A 13,512-nucleotide genomic window follows, 5' to 3' on the forward strand; every position below is an offset into this window, starting at 1 on the left:
CGCTTCAGTAACGCGCACCAGGATCGGCATATGTTTTGCTTCAGAAGCCAAGCAGTCCCTCTTCTCCTGCCAAGTCTTTCCTAGCTGTTGCTGCACGACTTGAACTGCAGCTGCAGTCGGTGCAGCGCAGTGGCTGCAGCTGCGTCACTGGCGTTCTACATCCCCCTCAGTATCATGTCGTGCAGCACCAGCTGCAGCCAGAACCACGCTGCAAGGTTCCCTTCACCTCAATACGGCACAAACTGAAAAATGATGGACCTGTTGCTGACATGAAAGATGTCCAGTGATAAAACTGAGCTTATGAGCCGACATCGACCACGTGTATCCGCTCAGCTATAGGCATATGGGGCATACAGAGCTTACCTGGTAGTATCAGAGGTTGGACGTCGTCGTCTTCCCTCACGGAAGGACTCAAATAACTCACAGAAAGGGAATAATCCCGCCTTTTGCAGCAATTACTACTCGGAAGCTTAAAGGCTGTTACTTGGGCACTCTGAAAGAATTGGTTAACGCAGATTGCGGGGAGGGCGGTTAGGACGCACAGCGGCAACCCCCGCAGAAGAGGGGGACGAGCGGGGGGTCCGCCCCGCCAGCCGAGCACGGCCTGCGTCAGCCGGCCCGCGCTACGGGGAACCGGCCTCGGGGCAGGCGAGGCGGCCGCGGGGGGGAGCGCGGGAGCCGCGGGGACCCCGCAGTCCTCCAGCGGCGGGAGGCCGGCCAGGCCGGCGGGCAGGGGCCGAGCCGGGAAGGCGCGGGCCCCGGCACCGAGGCCCCGCAGGACCAGGAGCTCGGGAGAGAAGCCCCCGGGCAACGGGCCCGGCCCCCGCAGGGCCTCGCCTCCGGCCTGGGACGGCGCACTGGGGTCCCGGTCCGGCGGGAGGCCGCCCGCCCGCTGCGCCGCCCCGTGGCCGGCGGCCGCCATGGCCGGGCGGCTCCGCGCCACAGCGGCGCCCGGCGGCCGCGCAGCGCCTACGGGCCCCGGGCCGCGCCGGGCGCCGCCCCGCTGCTTCCCGCGGCCCGGCGCCCGCAAAGGCCGCAAGGCTAGTGCTGGGGACGCCGCAGCCGGGAGCGGGTACCGGCGCGTAGGCCGGGCCGGGCGGCTCGTCCCTGCCCGGGCAGCAGCCGCCCCGGCCCCGACCTCCCGTTTCAGAGCCGGCACTTCATCCTCTCCGCCGGGGACCTCCGCGCCGCTGCCCGCCCCGGCCCCCGGCCCCGGCCCCCGGCCCCTTGGTCGCGCCTCCAAGGAGGAGGTTTTTCCTGTTTAAGACAAGTGCTGGAAAGCAGCAGGCTCACTTCACATTAAATACTAATTCTCCTGTATAATAACTAATTCTCCTGTATAATAACTAATTTTCACAACAACGCTTTCTGGTTTAACCCCCCACCGAGCAGAGGCCTGCATCCCCCCAGTCACGCTGGGGGCTCTGGGGAACGCGTCTCCCGGCTCCCCCCGTGGCAGCATCCGCGGCGGCACTGCACAGCCCCGGTGAAACCGAGATAGTAATCATTCCCACCGATGGTACCGAATCTGTGGAAAAACACCAGCAGCTATTCGGGCTGGAGCTGGCTCCCCCAACGCCGGTGCCCATGGTTGACAAGCGAAGCCCGTGAGCCAGGGAGGGTCGGGGTGCGCAGCTCTTGCCATCAGCTACAAAAGCCATGAAGGACAGGCAAGTTCAGCCACCCTTTACAGTTCATTCCCCTCCTGCTCCTCTCCTCACAGCCAGCAGCATTGTGCAGGGGTGGTAAGAGGGTACATCCCTTTTCGTCAACCTGCTGTCCAAGAATTTGCCTAACCCCTTTTAGAACATCCTACCTGCCCCCACAACATTCCGGCAACCAGCTCCAAAGTTCACTTTCTGCTACATGAAAAAATACACACTCCCTGCAGGTGGAATCTGGTGAACAAGGGTTCTGTGCTCACCCCGCCCGTCACCTCCTCTGGAGACTCGCTCAGCTGCTTGTGTCAGCCTTCCCGCAGCCTACACCCCTTCAAGCCAGAGTCACAGCCTTCGCTAGCTCTCCTCATTAAGAATTTCCTCATTAAGCATTTCCTCTGCATCCTCTGTTGTTTTTGTAGCCTTTCCCTCCATGTTCTGTGACATCCTCTTTGAGATGCAGGGGCTAATTCAGAGCCACCACAAAGCTAAGCATCATCGCTTTAAGACCCTTCTGCTCTAGCGTGCTTTCCGCCGCAGACACCCCAGGATCGCATTCTCCCTCCCACCCATGCCAAGCACGCACACAGCCGTAGCGTCAACCCCATTTCAAAGCACTGCAAGTCCAGTAGCTGAATTACTTCTCTATTCGTTACACTGAAGCTATAAAGTAATTTCAGAGAGACGTATTACAGGGATATGCAACAGTGCTGCTTCCCACAGAGGACAGCATCACATCTTAAGAGCCCGCTTTCACGCACAGCTCCCTAAACACAATCATTTCCCAAAGCAATTAGGTGACACCGAGCAACAGGGAGCAGGGGGCATGGCTGCCAGTGCCCATTTGCAGCGCCAGCCAGACCCCCGAGCGTGGTGGGTGCAGATCTCTGTCGCCCAGCCTCACGCGATGCAAACACTGACGGGCAGTTGAACTGACATCGCTGGTGCCGCCACACGTAAGGACAACAAAGAAAGGCTTTACAGCAGCGGGAAGCTGACTGACACCATGTGAACAAAGCAGCGCAGCAGCCAATACAGCCTGACAGTAACACGACCATTTGTCAACAAGCCTTTCTTCCCCCCCTCTGAAATCAAACATTTAATAACATCAGGATGATCTTTTCACATTGAGGAACTGCTATTCCTTTCTCTCCCCAGGCAGCAGCCCCAGACTGCCTCTCAGGAAAAGACAGCAGCAATTCAAAGACCCTTTTCTGCCATTTTATAGTGTTCTCGCACAGCAAGCTGAGTTGGCATTTAGAGCTGAATACGACTTACCACTAGGAGAAAACTAAAACCAAAAACCAAAACCAAACCTGATAGGAGTGGAGCGAAGCAAACAAAGGATTTTAACAGGACCAGTTTAATCTTTGTTTCATCCCCTATTTTCAGCAGGATTACTAAACGCTTTTTTCGTTCGGAGAAAAAAACCCTCCAGAACACCTGTGTGTAAGCGGATCTAACCGTCACTGTGCGGCAGAGCTCGCACGAAGACACCACCACACAATAACAAGGTCACAAACGTTACATGAGGGAGAGGAGGTGCAGACACCAGCTCCATGGGAACGCAGAAGTGCTTCAGACTGTCTTCTCATCCGCTTGATTCTCTACTTATACCATCAGCAGGACATTAACAACTTCAGTCACATTTCAAATGTCTCCTTTCTATTTCACTCCTTAAGAATGAATTGGCAGTTACCATGTTCCCTCCATAAAAGTTTTAATCAACTTCCGTTCCCAGAAGTCCCCCAATTTGTCCCTTTTTACTTACTTTACCAGCTACATCCTTACTGTATAGCTGGAGTGAGCCATTGATCACACTGGAGGGAAAATACACTTAGCTACCAAAATATTTTGTTTCCTAATTTGCATGCAAAGCTCTTGTTTCACTAAAGGATTTACAGCAGTATACATGCATGCTTATAGCAGGCCAAGAGCACCAATCTACAACTGAAAATCATTTTAGTGTATTATTTCAGTGAGTACTCTTTTATATATACACGCATATATATACACACACAAACACGTGGCTTTTTTAACTGTGCTGTGAACTGATGCTTACCAGGAGTGATGCTCTAAGTTTCTGGAACACGGGACAAGGATGCTTCCTTGAGAACTGACGACACCAAAACTTGCAGTTTCCAGTGTTGCTTCTTTTGTTTTGTTTCACCTAACACATAAACCTGACCAGAGTTAGACATGCACAAGGATAAGATACTGAAATAAATGTTTGCAGGCAACCTGACAAAACAGGTTCAGGCTCAAGAGTGAACTGGGCTGCAGCGTGCTGGAATGACGACTCAGAGCTGTGCCCACGACGCCTGCTGGGAAGGCATGCTGTGCCGTTTGCTCTTGTAGGTGTTTCTCAAAAGTAAATTCTTGTTTTTAACACCCCAAGATACCAAACTGTTTCAAAACCCCAGCACACAGCCAATCGTTAGTTTATATATACCAGTGCAAAACCAAAACCAATAGGGTCACCGACAGCATCAGAATTATGCTTGTCCTAGAATAAAAGAAAAAAGTCTGTTGCAAGAGAAGCAGTTATAATTTTGGCATTATTCTATTACTGGCTCACTGGCTCACCTTTCTCCATTTTGTTAAGAAAAAAAGTGCTACTGAATTTAGTTACACTGTAACAACATCTACAGCAAAAAAAATTCAACAAAACTGCAGTTTAATTTCAGAAAATGTGTTAAAATATATATATTTATACATCAATTTGACACACTGCGTTAGTTTACACAAATGATGGTCTCTCTTGAAACTGTATTTATGAAATGTACATTTTTAATTTAAATACTCAGTATACACTGCACTTAATCTGCATGTTGCATTTATTAAATACATTAAAATCTGCAATGTAACAAAACGTTTTCTGCATACGAAATTCAAAACACCATTTTAAATGAACAAAAGATGGCTCACTTCATTTATTTTTTTTTTAAACAACTAGTGCATAGCACACTAGCTCAGCTCCACCAACACCAGCTGTTCTTTCTTTTTTATTAGACATTGTTCACAGACTATTACATATTACAATAAGAGTGCTGGATAAAAACATGAGGTACGAAAGTGGTTCAAAGATTATAGGTCATGCAGATCATGCTAGACAGCAAAGAAAGTTGTGAATGAGAAAACACTAAATAAAAATACATAAAGAATGTGCATTATAAAATAAAAAAAAACCTCAATTACACAGCTTTGCTTCTTTGGTTACAAAGTAGGTTGAACAATTTCACAGCTTTTTATTCCCACCCAAAAAAAAATTATATGAAATGTCAAAAAGCAGAGGAATCATGGCAATTTCTCTCTATTAGAAAGTAGAAACAGAAATGAGCAAAGTTTTCTTCATCAAAATAGCCCATCAATTATTTATTATATCACAATAACTGGTGACTACCTGTACAGATGCACTATGGTCTTCATACTTACACTCTATACAAAATTTACATTCAAGCTGGATCTTTACTACCGTAAATAAATACCAAAGGTAAATTGCCATTAGTGTTAGAAATATGCCAGGATTCTTTTGTTCAATTATTGCCTAAACATTTTATCTATTAAACGCAATCCCATCTATCATTTTACTGATACATACATTTATTAAAAAAAAAAATTAAAAAAGTTCTGTGACATTGTTCATGTACATTATGAAAATAGCAGCCCTGTAATAAATAAAACAAATAAATGAAACTAATGTAGGCAAATGTTACTTATATTGAAAGAACAGTGGCTCGTAAGATGAATTGTTACTTCTTACCAGATAGCAAGGCTCAAAGTAATCCACGGGAAATGGAAACCTTGGAGAGCCACCAAAGCTCTGAAAGACCTCACTCCTGCACACCAAGCAAATGCATTCTCTGCATTAATAACTTCTTCTACGACTTCCCTTGTGCACTGATGACATAACGGACACCAACTGCACTTCGTGATATACCAGTGAGGGACAGCTCTTGCAGAATGATTGTCTAATACTGAAAAGGCCAAACACACAACAGAAGCATGGCTACTCGCTTTCATATAAAGTGGAAAGGACATCAGTGGCACACAAGGACAGACTGCTCTCAGGTTTTTGTTTTCAAAGGAGGCAAGAAAGCTTTACGCTGAGGAGACATTCGGCTGCTGTGGAGGTTGCGTTGGCTGCGGAGGCTGTGCTATCACTGTTTGCGCTTGTGAAGTGCTACTAGGATTGGCCTGTTGGGTTGAAAGTTGGGATAACTGATCATTGTTTGAAAGAGATTTTAACAGTGCGTTTTCTCGTTCAAGTAAAGAGTTTCTTTCAACTAATTCTTTTATTTGTTCCTTCAGGACTTCCACTTCTTCTCTTACTGCATACATCAAATGGCTTTTCACTAGATCCTGTGAAGAACAAGTTAACAGTTACGCCAAGTGAAAGAACAGTTTCATTCCACTCCAACCCCAGGATTTACTAGTTTACTGCTTTCACCGAAGTAAGTGGTAAGCCTGGAAAACTAAAGCACTCGTCACTAAAAATATATGAATAAATTAGCCTTCAAGAGCAAATAACCTAGCCCTTTTATTCACTGTAAAGTGGCCCTAACATCAAAAGCTTTGTTTCCAGCATTCAGCATTAAGTTCTAGTCACCTTGGTTAAGACAAGGACTAGAATTATGTTCCAGCTACTCAGAATGAAAGCATCAGCTCTGAAGCTTTGACCTGGAGGTAGGAGTCTGCGTTACACCATCCCAAGCACCGAGGTGTACGAGAACCAAGAAATAAGAAAGTCTTTAAATCAGCAGAAGCAAAAAAATCAAACAGATGTAACTGAAGCTGAACAAAATGTCAAGAATGGCGTAGCATAAGTGACAATTAAGAAAAACTAGCGATGAACTTCGCTGAAGTAAGAGACTTAAATGGGCTATTTATTTTCAGCACCCGTTTAAGTTCAATCAGCTTGTTCACAGAAACTCGTAGGAAAATTCATTTAAGAACATTTCTGGGCCAACAGTAAAGGCAATCATGGTTTGTGGTCATCCCACAGTTGATACAGAAAACCCTTTTTTCAAAGGATGGTCTGACCCAACTGAAGGGATGTTGCAGACTCACAGAAACGCAATACAGCTGGAAACTCATGCTCAATGACGAACCACTAATCCTATTAGAAATAACTTACTTTTTACTTACCATTGCCTGTTCTATTTTGTTGTCAATGGCAACAACACTTGCACCAGATGCACTGTAAATATAAGGAGAAAACTTTGTGAGGATTACTGTATCATTCAGTTAAAACTATGCACCCATTGGCACTCGCAGGACTCCTAGAACATGCTTTCACTGCAAAGCTAAAGCTTCAGATTCAAGAACTCAGTACACAGTCTCCACCTCCACTGTATTGCCCAGTACAGTTAGAGCTCTTAAGAGACACTGCTCCTTCAGTTTATAATTCCTCAGACTACTCTTATGACACCCATAACCAGAAAAACACATTAGAATAAACAGTATATTAACTGCTTTGATTCCTCGTCTCATTTTTCAGCTTTTTTCACTGGGGAAAACAAGGATTCATGGGATATTCATGACGTCCTTACCTCTGGTTTTATTTCTGCTAATTGGCTTTTATGAAGCATTGAAGAAAAGAAACCTGTTATAATATTTTTTCTCTGGCTTTACTTGAAGACTACTTTCCAGTTACAAAGTTCCTGGATCAGCACTGTATTTACAACTTTGCAACCAACTGGCGGTAGTCAATAGAAGAGTAAGACACTACCAAAGCCCTGAACTCCATGAGCGCACTTACTCAGTTTCAATGAATTCTCACTGGATCCCATTTAACATCTAAGAAATCCACTGCAGCTGGCTGGTTACAGTTAGGGTCAGTCTTGTTCCAAAGACGTACTAGTGCAGAACAGTCCAACAAAATATCTCAGACATCACTATAAGAACATGTATTTACTGTGCGAAACAAGATGTTGAACTACATCTTTAAACCCAGGTTACAGCAATCCAGGCCTTAATATTTTTGGTCTGTTTTCAAGTCACAACACAGGAACACGAGCCAGTCACTCACTCGTAGCTCTCCGGAGTTGGAATTCGGGGGGCTGGGGGTGTCCCTGTTCTCTCACAGACTCGGATCTGTTTGGCGAGGAGCTGTAGCTCTGCCCAGGAGGTCAGACAGGGCACCCCGCGCCGCCGACTACAGCAGAGGAACACCCCCACTGCCGCCACAGAACGCTCCATCCACACACACGCTCTGTCGGTCCCGTACTCTCCACGTCCGCCCTCCCATACTAGGTTTCAGTGGTCCGATGTTACTCCACAGCTCCGTGTCTGACATAAGATGGCAGTTCTTGGACTATTTAGCAAGCCTGCCGGTGATAACTACTGATAGTGCTCCCCAGCGATGGAAGTTGCTATCAGTAGTGTGCAGCTACGTTTTTAAAAAGTTAACATACGGGAAAAATGCAAGGTTTGCAGTCATGGTTGGACACTCGCCTCTCTGAAAATACTCACTGAAACCAAATGTTAAGAAAAAACTACTTAAGGCTTTTTAAAATGAGTATTGGCAATATGCTCAGCAGCATTAGTTACATATGCGAAAAAAGCTCAACTATTGAAAGAATATGACACTATTTAGAGAAATCCATTTTAACAAGTCTCACAAGAATTGTCAGTACCTAGCACGAAGCATTTACAAGTAGAGGGAATCAGCTTTTCAGACTGAGGGAGTAACAGCCTCTATTTCTAAATTGAACAAAGCTTATAATCTAAAACAAAAGTGCTAAACACCCATTTCACAAGAAAATTGTTCCAGCGTCTTACTGTCTTCTAAGCCTCTTTCAAGCCATATTTGTGGTAAACTTCCTCAGAATAAAAAGTATTTATAATTCATGACAAGGTTAAGTATTCCTTTCCATCCTGAATTCAGATCTATCTGAAACTGTCAAAAAAGTCTGTGTTCAAAAGCCACTGAATTCCCCAAGACTGCTCCATGTCCCTGATACAGCCTTTCATGAACGTCACTCTAGAAGTCAGGTGAGGCAGCACTGAAGAGATAAAGACAAGAGGAGCAAAATTAAAGCAAACAGCACACTTTGCAATGGGATCTGCTTCTGCACCTTCACAGCATACCTATACACCTTTTGTCAATAATTTTCTAGTTAAATTTGAGATTTGGACTTTGTTCTTCTATTCCTGTTTCAACTATTTTGCAGTGTGATTATTTAAAAAATAAAATCCACTACACCACTCAAAGGTTAAGGCATTTGATCAGTTCCATGAAAAAGCCTCTCAAGTGGAAGACAGGCAGTCTTCCCCTTAATCACCTGAAACACTCGTACCTGCATGGCATGCTGCAGAAGCACCTTTCCCATGCTGTACCTTGTGCTCCAAATTCTTGTCTGCCTTCTAAATGAGTGCAGTGTTCACAACATCACAACTGTCCCTCCCCGTAAGTGTGATTTGAATGCAGCCAGAGAAACTATCGCTCTCCCACCCATAATTTACACTTAAAGCAATACTAAGAGACAGTGCTGAAAGCTGTAAGTAGTTTATACACTACTTTTATTCGTTTCAATATTCTTGTTGCCCTTATCCCCAGAGCAGCTTGCGCTATTATCGAAGTACCGAGTCAGTATTCCATACCTGCTCCCTGCACAAATCCTGGTGTCCATCCTGCTCGTCTCCAGCAGGCAGAGCCCAGGACCATGCAGACCACCACCCGCCCACCCCAGGGGAAGTTCCACGCTGACAGAGCAGCCTTCAGTTAGTCAGATGCGGTTTTATCCTGATGACAATATTTCATTTCACTTTCTAAAAGCATTTGAGAATTAGATTTTATGCTAGCACAATTCCCATACGATTCTGTCCTTTATACGTTTTATAGTGCTCCCTACAATAAATAGCTCCTGCGAGACATTCAGAAGCAGAGTACTCCAGTGCCGGCTATTCTTATGGTACAGTCCAAATATGCTGCCAAATCTTAAGATTTTGTATTTTTCTCAAATCCTTAGCTGTTGGTATCAAATCCCAGTTTGCATTAAAATATTTTATCCCATGGCTGCAGAATGAAATTCATAGACACAATCCAGTCCTCATGAAAAGACCGGGGGGCGGAAAATCTGTTAAATGTCTTCTTGGATGTCATAACTGGAAAGAGTTTGATACATTCTGTGAGTGCACCATCCACTGTACACCAAATGCCTCAACTTGCAAATTCTTGAGTTAGAAGTGGAAAGACACTATTCAGCTCTTATAAAAAAAGACCGATTACTATGCCATGCTTTTAGACAAAGTTCATTACTCCAGGAACTACAGAAATCTGACAATTATTGTCAAAGCCGTAATACATAAACAAAAATCCACATCAAGTAAAGTAGGGCAGCTGAAAGGGGTGCATTAGGCATACAGTATTTTTTTTTTGTAACTGCAAACTTTCCACCACCCGCTCCACACTGAGCTTTTTGCAGCCAACTAGCTACCATACATACACACTGTAATTTAAGAGAACAATTCAGTTTGACTTGGACCTCCAAGTAAAGGTTACGTAAATGAAGGCTCTGACCAAAAAGAGGTTATATTGGTATACCAAGATCATTCTGAAGCCCATCAAGTACAAGGCAAGATTTACAGTCAGCAAAAATGACAGAGATTACCAAGTACAGTTTGCCATTTTAGTCTGAGAAATCCTCATTTTGATTGTTTAAAAAATCCTGGTGGCTTAAATGTAATTTTTTCACATTTTACTTTGAAAGACCAAGGGGAAAACTAGATTTTGACTGCTAATAACACTGCTCACAATCAGGTATGCAGCATTTGGAACAAAGTGTTTTATCAAATACTTACAGCTTGCACCTCGGAATTCTTTATGTTGTATTTTAGGTATATTTCTCCTATATGCCTACAACTCAAGAATAGCACTGTAATTTTTTTGTTTCAAATGTCTTGCAAGCAAAGTGAGAAAAATGTCCTGGACAATCATGTACATACAGATTAAGAAAATGGGAAGAGAATTGGTTAAGGCTGAGTGCAAGTCTGATTTCTAAAGCATGTTACACAATATACAGCAATCACACTTTCCATAATGCATTGCATCCTTAAAAGTGTCGGTATAACTCTGACTTCATTGCTTTTTCTACGGAGACATGATATCCCAAGAGTATGGTAAGATATTATTGGAAAGATGTTTCAGTATCATCAACAAGCTATAATATTGTTTGGTAGCCCTGTTAGCACAACACATACCAGTGTACAACTTCATCATATAATATCTGTATTTTCAGTGATCAAACAAGTGTTCTTTGTAAAGCATAATTTTGCAGTTCAAGAAAGCTTACTTACTATAGACTATTCCAGAACTTGAACAACACTGTTCACAAAATGGGAAACCAAATAAAATAAGTGACTAATGGAAAAATTGAGGATGAGTGGATCAGAAGGCAGCAAAAAAGGTTAATGTCTTAATGTTAACTTGTTAACAGCTGGCGGAAAATTTAACCTTCAACATCACCTCATATTCGTAGGCATCAAGATATATTTCGGCGGTGAATTCAACAAGCGCCACTGTACTCAGCGTGGTGTTTTCACCATTAATGTCTTTAGATATAATTATCATCCTTCTAAGAGACATGTCGTCAACTTCAAAATTCGAAATCTAGGTAGAAAAACTAAGAATCAAACTTCAAAATAAAGGCATTTGCAGCTTAATTCACTCTATGCTTGAAGAAAGAATGCAGTGCTTCATTTTTAGAGATTTCACAGTCCTCAGTAATGTGTGTATTTTACGCCAACATTGGATGCTTAGGAATGAGAGTTATAAACAGCCCTACTCTGGCACTGTCAAGTATTAGCCTAGGTAATAGCGTTTCACATTTAAATGAGACTGCAAATCCTCCTGACTGGATGACGTAAACTAATTTTGAAGCCTCAGGTTTTTTAGTCAGTAACAAAAAATATATTCTGTATTACTGATTATCTGCATACTACTTTCCCAAGGAATTTCTTAGCAGCAAGTCACCCCCCAAAAGACTGCCAGAATGCATGAGTTTTCTTGCGTTTCCTTGCTCTTGATACTTCTTTTAAATTTTAGCATCAAGAGTTACTGTACTATTCACCTCATGCTTTTAGATACATAAAACCTATCACTCAACATTGCTAATCCTGCAAGAGCGGAAAAGCCTGCCCGCAGAACAGACTCCAAAAGGGTACACCGATGCTAGCAAGAGTCTTGTCCAATAACCTCTATTGGACTCTTCCTTTAAAGCACTAGATCTACTTTGCTTTAGGTTGAAGTGGAAAAGATGTTATACACCGCAGTCTCAGACAGACATCCCTGAACCAAGTGATCCTCCCTCGCTCTTCTAGCTCTTTCGCTGTTACTGCTTTAAATCAAATTATCAAGCAACCTTTCTGGAAGGAACAGTAAGGTACCTTGAAGTCTTCCCACATTTGTTTTGCTCGCAAGTGAACTACAAACTAAAACAGTGTGTTAATTTATTCTTTCCCCTCATTGGTTTACTCATTTATGAGCTACTGTAGTCACTTAACCAGCCACTCTTCATGTCTTACCACTAGTTGAGCTATTTAGTCCATCCAGAGAAACCTTGTCTATTCTTGAAACAGTTACAGAATGTTTAATTAGCCTCCATCCAATTATGAGATAATTATGAGATTTTTATAATGATAGATTCCCAATACGATCAATTATCCAGCCCTGAAAAAGTATCTATGCAAGTATGCCAGACTTTCATCATTTTTCTTTGTCAAAGCATGAGAATGTTGAGAAAGTTTGAGGCAGTGAATTCGCAGCCTCAGGATTACCGGCAGGTACCTGGCTTTCCCTGCAAGTCTTATTAAGCTCCACGTTAGTCAGCTCCTCCATCAAACAGAAAAGTACTTGCTTCCATGGGACAGTTATGTTTTCTTCAGTTTTACATAAAACTCTGAAGACCAATTATTCAACACATCATCATAATTGATCTCAGAAGCAATGCATGAGGTCTATAAAAGACAATACTTCTGGGGAAAACCAAGATGTTTGAGTTGAATTAGTTTGGATTTGTTGGTTGGGTTTTGGTTTTGTGGTGTTTTTTGGTTTGGGTTTTTTTTTTTAATATTAAAGAAAAATGTGTCTCCTTCATAGTTTTGGTAAGTGTTTGAGTTACATTAATGAACCAAACACTCTTCCCTATGCATGAAGACAGTCACATTGCGCACCACTCCCACAAGAAGCAAGCATCAAGAAGAAACACGTTAACCACAACACTGACTGGATCAGTGTGTTACATAAAATGTCAGCCTCATCCTAAGACCTTTTTTAAATTTCACATAGAATTTTAGACTTTTAATTTCAAATCGGAAAAGTTTCACCCCTAAAAGACCCTCCAGATAAGGCTACAAGCAAAAAGCGGAAGATGTGTAACTCTTGACTTTGTCCTGTCTCCAGGAGGAGCATCTCATTTAACAAAAAGGCATGGAATAGGGAAATGAAGTTTGGCAAAATCCATCCCATGAAGAGATGCTGTCTAATTCATCACATTTACATAAGAAGAAAGATGTTTACCAGCAACACTTAGAATACATTTATCTGGGTGCAGATATGGGGAGAAAATCCACATTTTATGAGTTAATTTATATTGAAGGTTTAATTCTTCACACAAAAATGCAATGGAAACATAAATCCTACTGCTTTAAATTCAAGTTTACCAACAACGGCTATGTTTTAGGCAAACCCACCTAAAGCGCCTATGGCACTATTCCCATACGAAGGCAACAGAAGAGCAGTCACTCAGACTCACATGAATATGCCAAGAAGCCATTAGTCCCCTTCTTAATCCTCTCAGTAACCGTGCCAGTTGAAAAGAAAGACCCATGAGACTTGTGCCCTTAGCAACAC

At 43.3% G+C, this 13,512-nt stretch overlaps 1 protein-coding gene across 3 annotated transcripts in view; it reads right to left on the bottom strand.

The window, feature by feature from the left end:
* Positions 1–4,477: 4,477 nt before the first annotated feature.
* The window catches only part of TSC22D2 (TSC22 domain family member 2), a 30,805-nt gene continuing 21,770 nt past the window's right edge, over positions 4,478–13,512 (bottom strand). For all 3 annotated transcript variants that reach the window (XM_075157579.1, XM_075157577.1, XM_075157578.1), the window contains 2 exons: positions 6,807–6,858; positions 4,478–6,020 (listed from right to left, as the gene is read on the bottom strand). In XM_075157579.1, the coding sequence (XP_075013680.1) occupies positions 6,829–6,858 (30 nt within the window). In that variant the 3' untranslated portion in view covers positions 4,478–6,020; positions 6,807–6,828. The remainder of the gene's footprint in view (positions 6,021–6,806; positions 6,859–13,512) is intronic.

This window comes from Calonectris borealis, chromosome 9 (assembly GCF_964195595.1).
Source record: "Calonectris borealis chromosome 9, bCalBor7.hap1.2, whole genome shotgun sequence".
NCBI classification, from domain to species: domain Eukaryota; kingdom Metazoa; phylum Chordata; class Aves; order Procellariiformes; family Procellariidae; genus Calonectris; species Calonectris borealis.